We start from the raw sequence: 21309 nt of genomic DNA, 5'->3' as shown, positions 1-21309 counted from the left end.
CATACTACTTCTGTGCATATAATAATAAATATTTTAATATAATATACTTCATTGAGACGCCCAGACAACAGCTGCATTGGCAAATTATATTTTAACAAAATAATAAATAGTTGATACAATATACGGCATTATCACGAGTACTTTGTCAAACTACTATGGGCCCTATTACTATACTATGGGCTATTTTTTTCGATACAATTAAATATTAATAACACGAATGAAACAAAACGAGACGACAAACACAGGAAACTTTTGACAAAAATATAGTTTTTATCATAAAACATATTTTAATGGCATCTTAGACTTTGACTGTTACATTATAATTTATCGTTCATATACTGTTATTATTTTTATTTCTATTTATGTCGGATGGGTCTCGATACATTGCTTATTTTATTAATTCTTAAGCTATTTACATATATACGTATACATTATACAAAAAAATTGTAAATTTATACAGTAAAAACTCAGTTCCTATATTTAAGGGAAAATATTGTAAAAGTCAAGAGGATTATTTAAAAATAAAACTATAAATCAAAATTTTACAAAACTGATTAGTGGAGTTCAAAAGGGAGATGAATAGTTTGACCGCCTATCGGTAAGTGGTCAAAACCTTCCACAGGCGTCAACGAACGAATTATCAAATATTACGTACATCGACACTCGCTCCCAAACATAGGAACTAAGATGTTAGGTCTCTTGTGCCTGTAAATACACTGGCTCACTTACCCTTACATAGCAATGCAAATTGATGTTTGGCGGTTATAAGAGGGCGGTAATTAAAGACAGTTCTATAAATCATATTTACAATTATTTTAGTCGTTGTTCAGCATATTTATCTCTTATACTAATATTATGAATACAAACATTATAACGCTGGTGTATCCTATTATCACTACTTGTAGTTCTACATGAACGCTATGAAATATATAGCGTCTGTAATATCTTCTGTGCCGGGATTTCCACCATGAGGTAGAGTGGCACAGACGTGACGTACGTCATAACCATTGAAGTGAAAATATGTCCGCCCTGAAACAGAGAAATAATTAACTTTACATAGGGTTCGCAGCTCCACCCGACCACGCTGCTACTGTGGTTTTTGCGGACCAGACGCACGTGGCTCAATTACATTCGATGCATGTAGTTACTCACGATTTAGTTTAATCCTCTCGTATTGTTTAATATTTTAAAATAAAATAAAAAAAACATGTACATATGTTATAGCAAATGTCGTGCCTAGCCCGCCACGCTTAAGGCCTCAGCGAATTCGACGACGTCCAACTGAATTATATTTAAGTAATTATAGTATTTATTTGCAATAAAATCTATAAAATTATTTATAAACAAGAGTTTAATTGATCATAAAACAAAAAATACAATATAACTAGATTTATACACACACACACACACAACTACAGGTTCGGTTTTGTGGTTTAAAGTCAGTTAGAAGATTTGATATACACATACTAACAGCTGAAGTTAAATAAAAGCTTTTAATAATCGCATCGAAAATACTACAGTCGCATTCAACGCATTTCATAAATGCATTCATATATATGGCATATATGTCGCGGAAATTTAGAGTCGATTCTTACAGCACGTGTAAAATCAAATCGTATAGTAAAATATACTATTTTATTGTATAAAGATACTATTTTATTAAATTCTTCACACATACAAAAAGATTAATTGTAAAATTATTATTTTTTATTATAAATATTGAAAAACACGCCTGTCCGGATTTAACGAATTTATTAATGTATTCATGACCAGTGTCACTCATGGTGTTGTACAGATTCTAACGAAATTCCATACATCCAAATCTTTTTAGTCATTTAAAATTTATTGCAGGATAAAGAAACTGACATATAAATCAGATAGCCTGATAATATTACACTTTCTTTTTTGGTAATCGTGCAATAAAGCGGCTTTGTCGCTTAATACATCTTTCTTCCAGACAATCTTAGGGTTCAACATACACTTAAAAAATATGAACATTACCTAAAAAGAGAAGCATACTCGCAAATACATAAAGTACAAATAATAAAAGGCTGAATAATCTTTTTATGAACACTATCGATTCATTTAGTAGTAATATTCTTCTTAAGATGTTAGAAAAACATCTATTAAACATTTCAAAATTTATTTGAGTCATAGTAATTTTTATTTATAAACGATTAAATTTTGGACCAACGTTTGTCCAACTATGGCATCGACAAGGCTAATTTACCAAATTTGCACGAATATTACGCACCTCAACGACTCAGCTGATTTTGACAAGTTATGTAAGTAGGACTTGTAAAAATGATCTGTAGGATTTGTGGCGACATCACCACTGATATTATTACTTTATAGCACATAGTATACAACAACATTAGTCTTTCAATGAAAATATGCGATGCTGTAGGTAATCTTAAAAGGAGTGAAGGGTATAAGGGTACAAATATATTTTATTACTATTTCAATGCAGATAAAATTATACTGAAATTTGCAAAAACTCAACGATCTACGAGATGAATTGAGTAAAGCATTCTAGCTTTACTCAATTCATCTCGTATTCGGCAGGGAAAACATGCTTAGGAAAACTCCATCAAATAACAATCAAAGCAAAACAATCATTAGCGGCCGAGAAAAAGGATTAACAAATTGAACTAGCTTTGGTTACTGATACGTTGATCGATGTCATATTAATTAATCTGACTGTTCGTTAGTAGTCGATGAGGTTTAGAGGCTAATTTTTTTCGCTTTCTCTGAAAATGATTCAGTTGTCTTTTTAATATTTTCGTTAATTACTTTTATAAATAAAACATTTATACTTACAATTTCAAACACCGATACACGTGCGAGGTTCGTCTTGATAGCGAGGAATGTCAGGTTGTAGCACCAGTGCACGAGGAGTACGGACAGCGACATTCGGCCGAGGATCTGCCATATCCGCCAGGTCAACACCTGCCAGTAAATACCTAGAAAATAAAGTTGAATGTGTTGTTGTCTGCTGTTTGGATCAGTGTTATTACAGAAATGACATTACATCTCAGAGCAATAGATGGCGAGTTTGTTTATTTTCTTACAGTATCAATATAAGTGTCTACGAGTGAATATGGTGTTAAAATCAAATAAACTAAACTTAAAGTTGATGTTCTATATTTCTTATTTCCGTCTAGCCGAGATGAACATCTGTGTATCTCAATCGACGATTGCAAAGAAGCCCGGGTAGCGCCGAATTTTCCTGGGTTTAATTTGTGCTTCTTTTTATCTTGATCTAGGTTATTTTGTCATAAATATAATCTCATACAGAAGTACGCATTATTTATTAATATTTTTTTAACATGAGCTTTAAATATATTTACTGGTCAGAGTGAATATATGTAAGTGCAATTAACTCAAGTTCTACATTTTTTTTATTTGTATTTACTTTCATATTGGACGAGGAATTTATCATGAATCACTTAATTTAAAACAATTAGGAAATTCCATATTTTAAGGTGTTATACTTAAAGGGTTTTAAAAATAAGTTACATGAATCATATCTAGCCGATGACGTTGGACCCACCTGGTCCAACGTCATCGGCAAGCAATCAAACCGCAAAATATTAATGAGTTCGTATAAAATCCTTGGACTTATGTGGGACTTTTATTAAGTGGAAAATATAGAAATTGATCTCGATAACGATTAATGCATTGACATAACGTGTCTTTATAATAATTATGAGATTATTGTATTCGTATTATAAAAAACTTTCCAAAAGCTTTATTTTATTTTAAAGAAGATTATTTTGTGATATACTATATACCCATATTATTCAGTGTACAAGGGATGAAAGTTATTAGTAAGTTAAGTATGTAAGTTACATTATATACTAAAAGTTGATAAAAAAACTAAAAAGCAAGCAAACCCGAGGGATTAACCAGGAATTTAAACCGGCGTTTCTCGTTTTGTTTATCGTTTCAGATCGTTATCGAATCAGATATATCTTTTGTAAACATAAACACTTGATGTAGTTTAATAAGTGAATCAAAGTTTGTAATGTTTTCATTTTGACCGATTGCAACAAAACAAAGATTAATTTGATTTTATGTTTATGTATATATATGTTTATATATGGTCAATTGGTCATCTATATCTTCGTTGATTGGAAACCGATTTACATGTTTACGTTAATTTAAAATCATGCATTCTGATTTCTGATTCATCTCATACAACGCTGAATCTGACCTTGGTATAATTATTTATTTTCCTGATCCATTTGTTACACAATGTTGTTATAAAATTTAATAGTTTGTGTTATGATTTTGTAAGTAATAGTTACCTACATCAGATGTAAACAATTCCATCAAGTTTTTCTGTTGAGTCTTTTTAATTAATTGGACATTTTAGTCCTTTAACTTCAATTGACCCATAGATCGAATTTCTGAAATGAATTTTATGAAATTCGAATTACAAAACCTGCTCGGGTTATACAATGTTAGTTGAAGTCAGTCACAAATTATAAATAGCTAAAAGGAGTATACTCACGATCAATTTTTAAGAAGAATCCTAACATGGCCGTGACCATGATGATGGAGAAGCCGGGCCGCTCGACCGCCGTGTAGAGCGTGACTAAGGTCTTCGAAGACGAGTCCCTGACGAAGTACCCGCACATTATCCACAGCAGAATACTCGGCACAGACAAGCGGTACAGCACGCGGTAGCACTACAACGTTGATTATGATATTAGCCGATAACACATTGCAATAGTGAATTTACATATTCCAAAAAAGGCTTTATTATTTTTGCTGCAAATCAGCGCCTGAGTGACTAATTTTATGTGTTTAATTCCAAAAATTTGCTTGATTTTGCACAAAAATGTTGTACATAGCAAATAGAAAATAAAACGAAAAATCATCAGAAGGTGTTTAAAAGAGTTCTTTCTGCAAGACTACTGGTGATCAGATTTTCTTCTCAAACGTCTTTCATCAGTTACCTGTTGAAGCGTACGTACGTACGTACATACGTACTTTGTTCTGTTGGAGCTGGTAGCCACTCGTGGTGAGGGCACGGAGCAGGAACGCGAGCAGCAGGCCGAGCAGCGCGGCGGGCAGGCTCCCCCACGCCGCCGCATACTGCCAGTTAAACGACGGCACTCCGGTGTATTGTGCTCGGATGAGTCTACATTCGTATAACATTTTCTTAATCAAAAAAGTTTAAAACAACTTGTCTATATATATTTGATAGATTTATTATTACGAAAAGCCAGTGTGACTACAAGCACAAGGGACTTTCAGCTTCCAAGGTACATGAAATAAACAATGACTCACTCGGGACGAGCAATGAAGAGAATAGACTTCAGATCCAAGTAGTACGCCAAGTAGTAGTTGGCGATTATAGCGATCACAAACAGGCTTGCCAGAATTTTGATCGCGATTTGCGGTTTTCGTGCCAAGAATATCAGTAGCAGAGAGGTTATTACGTAGAGTTGCATGTCAACTGCGAGAAACCTGAAAACAAAAAAGTATATAAACATACAGTTCCTCGCCATAGTTTCAACCCAGACTATTTTAAAACTTTAGTCTGTGGAACTGTAAATTTGTTGTGATAAAACCTAAATGACTAATCACCGGAGTGTTCAAACTAGGATTGGGACACTAAAGGTCCGCTTTGAGATCTCAAACCTTAAAGTAGCTCATCGCTAGTCATCAAATACTCTTCCGCCACACACTAAAACTTAGTATTGTGGTGTTCCAGTATATGTCGCTGCCGCTACATTAACATCTTATATAGTTCCCAAGGTTGTATTACAATGTGTTATTAAACAAACAACATTAAAACGGTCGAAGTGCGAAGTTATATTACTGTCTATAAATTTCTTCAATAATAAGTCTTCGCAATGTAAATAGGTTCAAAAAAGAATTGATACTTTCTTATATTAGTTCTGCTTAGCATAAGTTAGAATTAAAAAAAAAAACGTAATAAGTCGTGATACGATTATTTTAAGTACTTTTATTTGGTGATTTTACTATATTACATGTAAAGCCGGTTCGGGATGGATTGAATAATTAAATAACTCTTTAAGCCTAGGCAAGCGTGCTACATCGAAGATCGATGGTTAACATCAGGCAAGACAACGGTCAAACGCCGGCCTGTTAAGGGTAAAATAAAAATGTAGCCGTGCGACATTTATTTATGTTATTTCACTTTACTGTAAAATTATAATAATAAACCTTAATTTTTTTTCCGAACTCTTGGAGAGTACCCTTCTGTGAACCGGTCAAAACCACTTCGATTTTGTTTTGCATTTTAAAACATTAAAATGTCAATAATAATAAAATACTTCAACCTTTACGATCTCAAAATTGACTGCTTTATATATATATATATATAAATTAAAATAATTTTTAAAATAATAAATAAATTAATGAACTTATACAGGGAATACTATGACGTATAACTCATTCCAAAAAGATTGGTACCGTTGGTCTGTTTTTGGTCTTTCTCATTATCTATAAAATAGACTGAGTTTCTTTCGCCGGTTCTTCTCAGATCAGGGTGTTACCTTTTCCGAACCGGTGGTAGTTTTTAATTTGACTATCAATAAGTAAGTATAATGCTTCTATATTGAATAAAGGAATTTGAGTTTGAGTCTGAGACAGACTGGCAGCTTTAAAAGATAAGTTGGAACTTAATTATTCAAGTTACTCCACTGCCTGTTTTTGATGGCCAGAATATCATTCGAAGCGTGTCGGTTGTGTTTTCTTTTTTATTTGGGCCTCCTGCTGGAAAGTGGTTACCTGCGCCCATAGTTATTCGCACTGTAAGAAATATTAATCGTTCACAATCGTCTTGATATCAAGAGGCAACACCCGTAGACTTTGAAGAAAAGGGGAAGCAGAAATTAGAGAGAATAATTCCTCATACCACTCCCCATGAAACAGTCGATAGAAAGCACTTAGCGCCGCTATCTCTCGACGCAATTGTAAAGGTTCGAGGGTGTTTGTGACTTTAACGTCACCATTAATGCGGACATCGGACAATCGCAGCAACCGATTCAAGGCCGCCATTAAGTACTTAGCTATATTAAAGGTGAGATCAATATTCAACGCTAGACCGCAACAGGACACAGGTTTGTACAACAATACAGTTGTTGTGGCGTGAATAATACCGCACCTTGTTCAGGATCTCGAGTTTTCGTTCGGTATGGAAGAGGAGATAGTTTAGAGTATAGTAGTACTAATATTTATATTTATCCCTCCAATGAAGTCTAAAGATTGTACTGGCACGACAATAGCCAGGCGTCAGGGTCAGGTCGCTTTACTTGGTTAGGCGGCCCATAAGTTATTGCGATAATTACGCTTAAATTAAGGAGTCAATTTTCGAATAACGAGCAAAAACATGTTTTGCTACATGTTGTCATGTTTTCAAACTCAAAATTCTATAAGATAGCTTTGGTATATATATATATATATACTATATATATGAAACTTATTAAAAAAGACCGAACTAATTTGTACACGCATGTTATATTATAGGTGCTTTCGACTTGACTTTTAAATGTCACCCTCTTCTTATTATTAAATCTGGCGCTGAATGTGCACAATACATTAATCGGATATTAAGGAAATCAGTAAGGCATTTTACACACAATATTATACTAATAAAATGCTTGTAGTTTATTATCATGCAGCATGTTGTAAATATTTTATTGTATATAATATATAATTGAAGTTGTATGTCACATGGAAAAATAAATAACTACTGTTCCTGGGTGGTTATTATCGGAATAATACACACACATACACACACATTTTATGATATGATAAAATATGATGAGTGTGTAATATATGAAACAGTTCTTCGCATTTATATAATTTAACCCAACTCCCGTTAAGATTAGTTTATTTCCCTACCATCAGATTCATTCCTATCAACATCAAAGTCACAGGTTTTACCAACATAACTTAGCGTGACTACAATGTACTAAGTTTGTTTGAAGTTTCGTCTTCTTATGGAGGACGAATAAATAGTAATAGTTATTAGTACAAAAAAGATGAATACTTTTAAACTCACATTTATATTTCACACGTCTGTAACTCACCAAGTCTGTATCAGGCACCTATCATCAGGGCCGACGAGGTTGTTAATGAAGAGTATATTCGTCCACCACTTGCGACGGCAGCGAGCGCTCTCCGCCTCCACCAGCGAGGACCAGAGCGGACCGTCGCTCGAGAAGCGCCACCACGTTGCAGTCAGACCGATCACGAACATGTTCAATGGCATTATCCTGGAAAAGAAAATATCCTTGAAATGTAAGATCAGGAGAATAAGATTTTTACACTGTTTTTAACTCTATTAAAAATTAACAAACGAGATGATCATTAGATTTGTTAGATAGAACAGAGACGATCTATTGGGTAGTACATGATTACTGCAGCCAAAGACGGGGTCAATCGCAGACAGACTTTTACGTACTATATGGCATCTCGTAGAGGACGGTGAAGATGATACATTTATACACCAGTACGTAGTTTAAATGCACGGTGGCATAAAGTCCAAAATGTTTCTTTCGGGAGGTCAGGTCAGGAAGTCCCAACAGTCGGAACGATATTTACAGGTGTCTATACTACTTTTAATTATTGTGTTTCAGATATATAAAATGTAACTGATATTTATTTGTTTTATCCCATTCTTTATTTTATATATATTTGACGAATATATACAACAAAGATACAAATGAAAGAATGAGTAATAATATAACACCCATGTACGTATGCAATTGTTGATGCAACATTTTACTGTATGCGTCCTACCTCACGATCCTGTGGAGTATCATCTGCCACCATATTTGGAAGTTCAGTTGCTTCTTGGGATCAGTATCCAGCGATAGCATCACATTATAGGCCAGCAGGAAGGACGACAGGATGATGAAGATCTGGACCACAGTGGTCCCGTTGTAAAGGAGTATTGATAGGGGATGGGTAATTCCCTGTGTAATTTACATTCTTGATTAATTATAAATTTTAAATTGACAAGGACAAGCACCACTGAATAAAATAAATTGATTTATTTTCATTTTTAATAATGATTTAGTAGGTATTCATTTAAGTAATAACATTCAAAATTACAATAGTTTAAATAGGTATTTCTGAGATGGAAAAAATTTAATTGCTTAAATTAATATTAATATAATAACGATTGTAGGAATCATTTATATGTAAAACGTTTGTTTCGCGCGATAACTTTTTGTCCTACCATACGAGTATGTATTACACAAAATATGAGCAAACGATCCGTGGAATAGAATAAATGGAATATAGGTATCTTCATGCATTTATCGTTACTCTTATATTCTGATATGGTGGCAATCAGACACGACCACAGTACTGACCACCAAAAGACAAGACTTACTGAGAGCGAGTATCTTCAACTGTTGATACTCGCTCTCAGTAAGTAATATAATAGAAAGTATTCATTACTTATGGTCAGTGGAGAGGAGGCAAAGCAGAAAAGCCAGAATAGTAGGTTTGAGAAATGAGGTTTGATTACTTAACATTAAAACTCATTCAAAAGTTTTGGCGCTTTAGCCTTTTTCCCTTGCCACTAACGATATAAATCAACAATTTATATCTTATCTTAAGATAATTTAACAAGCTGCCCGTGCTGTCGGCTTCGGGTAGAATAAGGGTCTATATTAAACGTTTATTTCAAAGAACAAATTAACCTTGGCATGCGTCCGCAGAATACCTCACCAAAAGCTTCATCACGATCTGACGAATGGTTAAGAAACGCGAGGGAAAACAATACGAACCTTCAATTATATTTATTACTCAGAAAGAAGAAGGATATTGACTGCTGTATTCAAAATGGATTTTAAATTATCATTAATCATCCTCAGATACAGCTATTTAAGCTAATTTGATATTTAAATACGTCATACATACGAGTGTGACGTACTTAAATATCTAATTATAAAGTTGATATCACGCAATATCTTACCTTTTCCAGGAACTGTGGGTTGTGTATATACGTCATGTGATGGGCTATGATCGAGTGCGCTAGAATCACTAAAATGAGTGTGATCGCTCTGCAAACAAAACAAAATAATTACATTAATTACAAGAACTTGAAAGCCATCAGTCTTAATGAAAGAAAAAGCGTACACACTAATATTATATTATAAAATCTTCTCCGATGCGCACTGCGACTTCGGGTTTAAGTTTTATGTATATCTGCTTAGCAGTTTTTTCAGTTTGAATTTACAAAAAAAATCTCCTCATTAATTAATAAAGATATTATTATTTTAATTTAATTAATAACTCATTCTGTTCATAAAAAAACGTAATAACCATAACTGGTTAAGTACCAGAGGCGATAACATCCAAACAGTAACAATTTATTTACCCAGCAATTGTTTTTTATTCTAAAACACTTGGTAATTATAATGCCCATTTAAGTAATTTTCCATTATTTATCAGTATTGTCATCAGATACGAGATTTAGAGAGTCGAGAAGTTAGATTTGTATAAAATCCCGTGCCCCGGAGAGCACGTAAAACAGTTGGTCCTACGCCCCTGTCGTATCGGATGTTGGTCTCAGCGGATTATGAGAGTAAGGAAATAGAGGCGCACCCATAGGTAACTCACTTACTCTCTTCTTTTTTTTTCTATGTTGTCCTGCATAGTTGGCTTGTCTCCCTTGAGATTGGCTGTCGTGTGCAAGTTGGTCATAACGACATTATTATCATATATTATAATATTGTCTTACTTCATTCCATGCACCGGCATGAGCGCATCGAACCGGGAGTCTGCCTTGTCATAGTTAGCCGTCAGCCGCCTCCAGTTACTTATCAGCGACCACGCGATCAGGAAGCGATTTGCTATGAAAATTAAATAAAATGTATTTTAAACAAGCAAAAAAAATCATGCATTAGAGATAAAGATCACTCGATACAGTTGTTCAGCCTTCAGCTTGTCTGTAATAATAGCTAATGAGTGAATTTAATTTCGTTTGAAATATTTTGTTGAAACGCACTCGTCACAATTGAATTTTAGTATCTAACCCAATTAGCAAAGGTATTGAAAAATATGCGTGACACAATAAATATGCGTGACACAATCAATGATTTATTTTACCACTTATAAAATTAAAAGGTTAATCTCTTTCGTTGGATTATTTTTTAAGTCAGGATAGTTTTTTATATGATAGATATAATATGTATATATGATATAGTCTTACAACAATAAAAATAACTGAACGCGGACGTCTGACGGAGTCCAAGCCAAGTACCGTTCCTTGCGATGGTATCGATGCAGTCATAATATTATTCTCACTTCCTCGACGACATGATGTTATAGTCTGATTATTATCATAAACCTAACATATTTTTTCAAAGGACGAGTTATTTCTTAATATCTGCATAATACTAGCGTTTGAAAAATGATTTTTTTTCTTGACTGCGACTGGCCGACGAGTGAGCCAGTGGACATCCTAGTTACAAACGTGGCGCATTGGCGATGTAAAAAAAATGTTATTCATTCGCGAAAATGTCTTTGGGTGGTGGCGATCGCTTATCATCAGGTGTTGATCGTCCGTGAACCTATATTATAAAAAATTGGTATCACCAGGTCGGGTTATAGATTCTACCGAGAAGATCGGCAAGAAACTCAGTACTTATTCTTAAATTAAATACATAGCCAGTGTGTATTTACATTTGTATATTTTTTAAAGTTTACAAATGAAAATTTTAAGTATTTTTTTGATTTGTATTTATACAGCCAGTGAGATATAAAAATGCATGAACTCATAATCGTGTAGTTTAATAAACAATAACATACTACTAGATCATAATTTTATTGTTATTGTTAATAAGTCTAATATAAGTCAATACTTATAGTTTTAAATATTATTTTTGTAATTTGAGTAATGGAGGAGCGAGTAATTCCACACAAGTGTTTTCATTCTTAAAATTTGGTCTCAACCTTAAGTGTATTTTATGTTATTGTAAGAGGAAAAAAAATTATTATGCATATCATTATTAAGTAGAGATCAATCTTCATGCTTCAGTTGCGTGTTCTAGGATTAATAACAATAAATTGACAGTAAAATACAATCGCATAATGCTAATAATTACTAAGCAGATGTTGTAAGCTTGACGTAACAAATAAAAACGACAAATAAATAATTAAACATCAGGTACATTCAATTCATTGTCTGTTTTTATTTGTTTTTTTTTTTTTTTTTATAAAAAATAAATCTTGATTATAAATTTTCATTCAAATGTAATAGGAACAAAAAATATTCCGCTGAGCAAAACTATAATTTTTTTTTTAACAGTGTCTATTATCCCATTACCACATATTATTATAATTTTAATTTTCATAAATGTAACATTTCAATTAAATTAATTCAAGTCACGAATAGCAAAGTAATGTAGGTAACGATGCCATTAAATGTGTTGCATTTCCGTGTTTTCGCGGGTCGGCTGACGTATATAGGATTACTCGAACATGTCATGGTTTAAAGAGTACACATCGTGAACATTCCTCCTAAGCCTAACCATATTGAGTTAATCGTCTGTTTAATTCAGAAATAAAAAATTTTTTTTACTCTTAGAGAATTATTTTTCAACTTATATATCTCGAAATATTTTAAAAATAAAAATTAAAAAATTGTTACAATATTTAGTGTCTATTAAATCTTAAGTCGATTCAGACCGTGGCATTGTTGCAGAACACGTTATTTCAGACTGCAGCTAACGACCCTAATGTGTTATGTGATCCGTTAAGGCACTGAACGTGTTAAATAGTTTAAATTTAGGAAGGAAATTTCGCCCCGCCATATAAATTAATAAGTTTGCTAAAATACATGAATTTATTTAGGTGAATCCGATATCACTATAACACTAATATCATAATATCATTGTGTAGAATACAGAAGATAACGTAATTTATCTTTGTTAGTGATTGTTTTTTAAAAGTGTTACGTGAGAATGGTTTTACTTATAACTATAAAAATATAAACAAAAACATACGTTTATCGTCCGAGCTACGGAGTAGTTCATATGCTGTCCCAACTATATTGGCTATTAATATGAGGCCAGTGATACTCGCGAATATGAGGTCATATACATCCAAAGGCATTTTAGGCGGACTCGTGCTGGTCTTGCAGTTGTCCAAGTTGAGGAGTTTCGCGTCCAACTTGTATTTCGTTTTCGTGAGGTTGTGGACACACTCTTCAAAAATCTCAGGGAGGAATTCGCCAGAGATGTGAGCGCAAGTCGTGGTCACGCAGTAGCCACGGTGGATGACCGTGTGGTTGAACTTGTGCTTGTCTTCAGAGACGGTCTGTAAGATTGATCCTTTCTTAATATTAAAGCGTCATGCATGCGGATGGGCTACGAGTTAATTGTTTCACGTTTTTTTTGTCTGCGTAACGACTAAACGGATTTCAACTTGGAACTTTAACCTTTCTTTACACTGTGAATGGCGGCATCATGTACGAGATCTAGGGTGCTATGTGCCTGTACTCCAGATAGCCCTCCATACCGGATTACAGTGCCAAGTAGGTATTAATTACTGTTTCGCGATAGTGAATTCTGATACCGTCCGTAAATTCCTTATGTTGAACTTAACATATTACGTTTTGAAGATACATATCATTAACATATTATATTAAAGTTTATTAAACACGATTTTTTAAAATAAAATATAATCAATAAGAAATTAATTTTCTTTCAACTAGTTTTCTAGAAACACTTTTAAATCACTACTAGTTATGACCATTATAGACAAGGCGCCCCAATGCGCGGCGCTCTTTTGTTTGCCCCCTGCGCCCTGAGTTAAGACGGACCAATAGAAAATTATCATACAATATCACTGTATATGACTTTGCAAGATAATTTTAAAAATAAAACAAATTAAAACAAAAACATGTTATGCTATTATTAGGATATTAGAATAAAAAACGATATTGAACCTATGTTTCCATAGCCGTCACGCTTGGTATTTTTAATAATGTTTTTTTAGATAATAAAAGTTATTTACAAAATATGAGGGCGAGAACCTTCGATTTACGTCAACATTTTTTGTTATTTCGACTTATAGTGTGTTATATTAAACGCAAATAATGAAGTTTAGGAAGTTGTCTATTATTATAATTTATTGAAAACTAATTTTCGCATGATTTTTGTATATTAAAATAACGAAAGTCTTTTGAAGGCAAAATATATTCTAGGTAAGTATAATACAAGTACTTTTGTACATTGTCAAATTCAACGTACATTGTACTATTCAAGTACATATAGTAATATCATTGGAATAATAAATTCAAACCACTCAAATTCAAAACTCGACCTGTCATGTCAAGTCAAAATCAAAGTTGTTTATTTATGTGACTTGCTCTTGGAATAGAGTGTATAACGTATGTTCTTATATGACCTGTATCATATTGAGGAGGCGGTTGTACTTCTGCGAGGAGAGGTGGAAGGAGCCGACGCAGAAGGCACCGCGCGAGACCTGACACTCATCGTAGTCGTCCAGCTCGAAGAGCCGTGGCATGGAGTAGTATTGCTCATCTGTAAAGAATAAACCAGAATTGAATTTATTCAATTGGAAATTTTCTTAGCAATTTGGAATCGATATTATATTTCTTTATATATATATAATTTTTATATATATAATTTGGCTCAGTAATTCAGACTACTTTATAAATAAACCACGCCATTATTCAAATTACATAAGATCGTTTTACATAACGGACTTAAATACAATAATATAAGTATAAATTAAATAATATAAGTATAAACAGAGCAAAATTGAAAATAACTAGGAACCAAGATATTATGTCCCCTATGCGTCTGCAGCTACACGGGCTTACTCGCCGTACAATCGTAACACCAATTGCATCGTATTATTATCGTATCTGCTTGGCGGTAGAGTATGTGATGATTGAAAGGTACCCACCGAGGTGGGCTTGGACAAAAATCTACTGACAAGTGACCATTACCCACCACCACCATATCAATATAATAATTTTTGCAAGTTTATCTGTGAATTTACACGTATGCTTGACATAATAAGTCGATTGTTTCAGTGAAATATGAATATTTAATATATGTATAATAGATGTTTCCTAAAAATATTTTTTTAACAAATGACGTCAGAGACATTATCTTTATTCAATATAGAAGCGTTACACTTCCTTATGACTTTTGACTATTAGTAAAAAATCTACCGACGGTTCGGAAATAAACACCTCGGACCTGAGAACAAGCGGCGAAAAAAACTCAGCGGGTTTTTTTTAATGCCATATTTTACAATTTATTATATATTATATATATAATTGTTTTCAGACAATAATAAAAATTATAAATTTTCGTTTGACTTGGCTATATAATATAATCGTTGGAATAGTTTTGAGTAGGCACTAACACAGCTAATGGATGAATGAATGAACTAAAAAATTTCATCGAAGGCAACCATTCAAGGGAATAAACAACGTCCGAGATGTTCTGCGGTGTGATGTCAGTGTGAGCGCAAACACCGGACTTTAATCTCTACTCAGTTGGGCAGGAAGATTCCTATTGCCGTGCTGCTACTGAAAATATGTTGACAGAAAAACGCCATTCGAACCGGCAGCCGGCTACGAGGCTTATGTTATTCTATTATCGCGCCCAATTTTATACAAAAGTTTGCTGATTTGTCTATACGCACATTACGATAGAGAATATCACGATAAAAATAAATCTGTATCTATATTTATCAATTATAATATTGTTACTGCGTGTGTGTCGATTACAATTAAGTTATACCGATTAAGCTTTAAGCTTTCTTTTCAAAGGGAAAGCTCTGGAATATTCATAGACTAACTTTATAACTTCAACACAGTAATTTTGTAGATGTCTTAATGTTACTGTATAATATGTTGGTAATATGTATTTTACTTCATATATAATATTATTAATGACATAAACATCAACGATGGAATACTATAGCTCTCAGCGTTTATACAGTACAGTCACAACACGACCACATAGCAATAGTATGCAGACAGTAAATACGTTTAATGGGTTATGTTTTCGACTCCGTTGTAGTAATAGTAAAATAAAAACCCTGGCCTTTATAATGTAATTCCATAAATTAGTATAATAACAGTATTTTTGTGTTCAATGTCAAATTGGTTTGGCGGCTAGATATAGGGCAGCAGATCGAATCAATAAAAAATTCTCAGCTACATCCTGGAGTCGTCGTAGTAGTAGGAGTCGAGTAGATGGGAGTGTTTTTACTGGGAAAGCTCATTGATCTTGCGCCGGAACTATTTCCGGTCCTGTCGGGTTTACCGTCCCATAGGATTATGACACACTTGTGCACTATAAAATATCCTGCGTAGTTGACTGGTCTCCCTCGAGATGGACTGCCGTGGCTGAATTCGGGTGACAACATCGACAGCATCACCACCACCATCATTTCTGTTTATGGCATAATTTTTAAGTGTCGATCTATTGAAATGATAGCACTCAGCATTGACTCTTGAATTTTGGAGCTCCAACAGTAACTGATCCAATGCGCGACGGTAATCACATCTAATAAGGCAGAATTTTGCAATCGATTGCGACTCTCTTCACGAGAGCACCATATTACGCAGCGGTACAAGATTTAAGCTACAGGTTTTTATCAGATTCAATTAAATAATATAGTTTTTTTTTTTTTATTTACATATATGTAAAATAAATCCAACGAATTTAATTGAATACTTTTTTTTGATTTATTGTTCACTCAATATATTTTAATTTTGTTCTATAATAATATATTTTTTAATTAAAAAAAAAATAATATATTTTTTTTAATTAAAAACGGGTCCACGGACTTCACACTCACACAACCGGAACGCTGCAATACGCAGTTCACAAGGATAAGGCAAATGGGTTATACCCAGATGATCTTCCACGGAGCCTTTACAGTCATTATAAATATTTATTGTATTAATGACAACCATTTACATTTACTTTACATTTATTCTATTCGAGTGGGCTCTTACTAGCACTGCCGAATAGTCTTATAATTTGTAAATTAAATTATTTATAACACTTTGTTAAAAAATGACGTCATAGATTCTTTCAATGTCAGATATTTGTAATCGGAAGTTTTTTTAAAAACTAACAATAAGAGCGGTTGCAAAATCGTCTCTCATCTTTTCAATTCATTTGTCACTTCACAATATAATATATTTGAGACAAATAGTATATTATTGAATTCAGATGAGTGTCGAATGATTTAGGAAATTAAACTTAATTTGAATTCGATATAGCTGATAGGGTTTTGTGCCTACGCCTGCCTGGTTAGAATCCACCCAGATATTATACTCGTCAGATATTCTACCCCCAAATAGCAATACGTAGCACTGTTGTATTCCACTTTGAACGGTGAGTGAGCCAGGTTAACTATGAGGACCGAGGAATATAGCATCTTAACTCCCAAAGTTGATGGCACATTGGTGATAGTCCCTTTTCCCGTCCGCTTACCAAAACTTAGAAAAAATGAACCTACCACTGTACCTAATGTTACCATTAGTTTTACATGTAGATCCATCCAAGAAGAATCGTCAAGTAACTCAAAAATAAACTAACTCTTAAAAAAAAAACATATAAAATTAAACTTATTTATCATCTGTTATTATAATAATAATGTTTTATAATATAGCAGGTGTTCATGGAAATATAGAATAAAAGAGCGCGCCTACGACGTCTCTAAAAAAAAAAATTCTGTCGGTTCTTTGTAGGTCTGAGATAGTACTTTCAGAAACGGTAATGAATTTTTGATAGCCAAGATTAAAGCGTTACGCTTTTGGTGCAAAAATATTGATTGGATATTAATTAAAAGTAACTAATAAATACAATCGCAGTTTTTTTCCCACGTAGAGTGTACTTCCTACAAAGATGATGAAACAAACAAAGCAATCATCATTGTAATTATATCAAGCGATAATTGAATAACAGCAGCAGTTGATAAACCCCAGCGCATGAAATATACTAAATACGTCCCATTAATTCATCTTTAGTGCCTTCTTCTGGAGGAAACTCATCGATAAAAGTGCACGTGTTTAATTAAAATTCTTACTGAAAGATTATATTGATAAATTTTATGGTGATTTACTTATAATAAAAAATAATAGCTAAACTTCTTCGACATTATACGTCTCAGTAATTACTATATATAAAGTTAAATTGTTAATTGATATTGTTATATATTTTTGCATTGTTATGTTAAAGGATTAAATTTGTTAGTAAATAATATGTTATTTATTTATATTGATGCCGTTTATTGTTTACTTGGTGGTAGGGCTTTGTGCAAGCCCGACTGGGTAGGTACCACCCACTCATCAAATATTCTATTATTTTATAAGTAATAATAATATTTAATTTTTATTTATTTTATTATTAAGGACAACTTACAAAACATACACCATTTATAGGTTAAAAATAAAGGTAATTACATTTTTAGCTAAGTTTTGTTTTAATGAAAAGTTATTACGGCATGGAAAAGGACAGTTTTATCTATTAAGCTAACACGACTTTTTTCTACTATGTTATATAAAAAGGGGGAGAAAAAAAATACTAACAATAATAATACAATATAAAAAATGCAAATTACAAAAGACAAGACAATTACAAATTACCAACTAATTACTAAACAATTAAAAAATAAAAATAAATGTAACTTTTTTATAGGTAACAAAGATTTTATAACAACATTGCAACAACGGCCCCATACTGTAATACAAAACGTAAACGATATCATTAATTTATTGCTTTACCGAATATAAATAAAACAATCATTGTTTATAATTTGCATTTCACAGTATGTCGGTGATATGGTGAAATGCAAATTATATATATGCACGTGTTATTGACGGGAATGTGCAATTGATGGTATGAGGTAATGTTACCTGTGATCCCTGTAACTGCCACCAGTACGCACAAGAAACACAACAGTCGCGACACCATCGCGCCGGCACTGACCACAGTCACGGACAGATTACTAGACACTAGTGATAATATAATTGTGTTCAAGTTATAAGCATGTGCCCATGATATAGTTGCGGTCCTTTATTAGGGTTCCATGAACACGATGACAAAACGGAACTTGACAATATCGCCTCTGTTTGAAACTGAAATGCAAACACAGTTAACCACCTCACGGATATATTGCGTAATTGAACAAATTTAACATGTGATTCAGAGGAAATTTAAAATATAAATTATATTAAAATATGTTTAAGAAAACATACCAAAATTAAACATTCTCATTCACTAACTTTTAAAATACGAAGCCTAACATTAAAAAATCTATAAATTCAGGGATTTATTCAAAATGTCTGTTAATTCCTAAAGAATAAATAATCGTAAGGAACCCTCCCCGCGCGAGCCACTCTCAAATGACCGGCTTTTAAGATTAACGTAGATCTTCGCGATCTTTCGAACCAATCGCTTGGTTTTTGCGTGACTCAACTGAAGGTATATTCAGCCGTTGATTTTATTTATTCATAACAATGTGATATTAAAACTATATGTATCTAAACATTTATATATTATAAATAAGATTAATTAGGCTTTAATGAAATCTATTTAATTACATCCAGTGTCCAGCTCAACTAATTAGACAAAAAACGACAAATGAATCCAGAAGAGTGAAGGTAAATCATTTATTGTTTTTATCAACAAGCGATGAATACTTGATTGAGGTGCTATTCTAAAAAAATCGAATACTTACGTCTTTCAAAGAATCACGTTATAGTGGTAAATATGGTCAGCTCGTGACCACGTCGGGCCCGATTCTGGCGAAACGTTCGGCGAAATGTAAAATAAGTATCATCAAACAGTAAATTATAATACAATATGGTAATTTGACCAACCATTACAACAATAAAATATAAAAGCGCAAAACAAATACCACCTTCGTAATAGAATTTAAAAAATGCCGGTGTCGAGGGCAAGGACTCAGCGTAACTGATACATTGTACTTTCCTACAGAGTGTAACGGACATCGCGAATGGCAAAATTATTTTTAAAATACTTGTTCTTTACTTTTTTGCAACGAAGATAAGTGGAATTGTATTTTGTACGTTTGTACCTTCGTACGCGTATCAGAAAAAACTGAACAAGTTCGCTTCATATGTAATACAAATAGGTTTCCGGTATTGTTTTGACTTAGTTTAATAACGAGTTGTATATTTTTATAATTTAGTTTAAATTGAGAAACAATAAAGCCATTGATAATGTTTTGTTGTTATCTAATGTTCTAGCGTAAATTTGTGAACAACAGGCTCGGCAGTATAAATGTCATTAGCGCTGGCTTTCTTTCAGCTGTGAGACGAGACTACAGATCAACCCCAAGCAAAATGAGGTGGACTCCTCGATTACAGATCACCTATCTGTAATCGAGGAGTATCTATGCTGATCTTATTTTATTATTAATATATACATTTATTATACCATTTTTGTTATTATTTTTACAATAACTTTCGGTTTTTTTTTGTTAACATTTTAAGTATATTCTAACTGTGGAGTAGCTTGCATTACGTTAAATAAGAAATAGCTGTAATTACATTCGTTAAATCATTAGTTGTATTAAGAGGTTTACAATAAGTATTCCAGTTTTTGTTATTATTGTTTTTAATAATAACTACGTAATCGTTTTTTTCATGGTGTTAAATTAATCACAAGAAAAACAAACAAAGCATCGATTTCAATTTTTTATTCCATTTACGCAATAAGATCCCTTAGTTTGTAACACCTTACAATTTAAATCAAACTTTATCAAAAGGCAAATATTATAACATACCTCTCGGGCTGAGCAATATCCTTTGGTGCCTCCTAATAATTATTGTTAATATTACAAATAAGTAATCTATTTGCCAGTCTGCCTACCTAATTTAAATTAAAAAAAAATTGTATGTATATTTGACGCCCCGTCTCACTCTGACACTTGTAGACGATATCACTTTTGGTATGTATGTAAAACTTGAGCGATTCACTTCGTATCTCACTCGTAAACATTTTACGTGATAATCGACTTACGGTGATAGGTCATTTTGATACGTGTGACCTATAAATTTCATAATTATCATAATTATATAAAACAATTTAAATACTCGTATATTTTTGTAAGCTTTCCTAAAAAGGTCAATAATTGAGCTTAGCAAGCGAGATCAAACATTTCGAACAAAGTGATCGCAACCTTGTAATAAGCCAAATACGACAACATTGGGTGGAGAGATGCCTAATCGAGAAGATTTCGTGGTCATTGCAAGTAGAGATGCAACCGTCTTGCGAGATCTGT

General features: G+C 33.0%; 1 protein-coding gene across 1 annotated transcript; it reads right to left on the bottom strand.

Moving 5' to 3' along the window:
- Positions 1–342: 342 nt before the first annotated feature.
- Positions 343–19779, bottom strand: LOC125072136 (nose resistant to fluoxetine protein 6-like). The gene is made up of 13 exons (XM_047682654.1): positions 19741–19779; positions 18917–19138; positions 14410–14546; positions 13005–13317; positions 10739–10850; positions 9971–10058; positions 8785–8960; positions 8073–8258; positions 5299–5478; positions 4999–5149; positions 4517–4694; positions 2821–2963; positions 343–1029 (listed from the first exon to the last, which is right to left on the bottom strand). Exons 2-13 carry the CDS (start codon positions 18972–18974, stop codon positions 919–921), a joined length of 1833 nt encoding a protein of 610 aa, XP_047538610.1. The 5' UTR covers positions 18975–19138; positions 19741–19779; the 3' UTR covers positions 343–918.
- Between the last annotated feature and the right edge of the window lie 1530 nt (positions 19780–21309).

This window comes from Vanessa atalanta, chromosome 20 (assembly GCF_905147765.1).
Source record: "Vanessa atalanta chromosome 20, ilVanAtal1.2, whole genome shotgun sequence".
Taxonomy (NCBI): domain Eukaryota; kingdom Metazoa; phylum Arthropoda; class Insecta; order Lepidoptera; family Nymphalidae; genus Vanessa; species Vanessa atalanta.
This window is presented reverse-complemented; position numbering and strand designations above follow the sequence as displayed.

What these genes read in the sequence shown, in the direction of transcription:
- LOC125072136 (XM_047682654.1), bottom strand. Translation starts at nt 18,974, where the DNA reads ATGGTGTCGCGACTGTTGTGTTTCTTGTGCGTACTGGTGGCAGTTACA. An exon ending in ATGCCGGTGCATGGAATGAA is followed by an intron (nt 10,059 to 10,738) that starts GTAAGACAATAT and finishes TTTTGTTTGCAG; the next exon opens with AGCGATCACACTCATTTTAG. An exon ending in ATACTCCACAGGATCGTGAG is followed by an intron (nt 8,259 to 8,784) that starts GTAGGACGCATA and finishes TTTCTTTTCCAG; the next exon opens with GATAATGCCATTGAACATGT.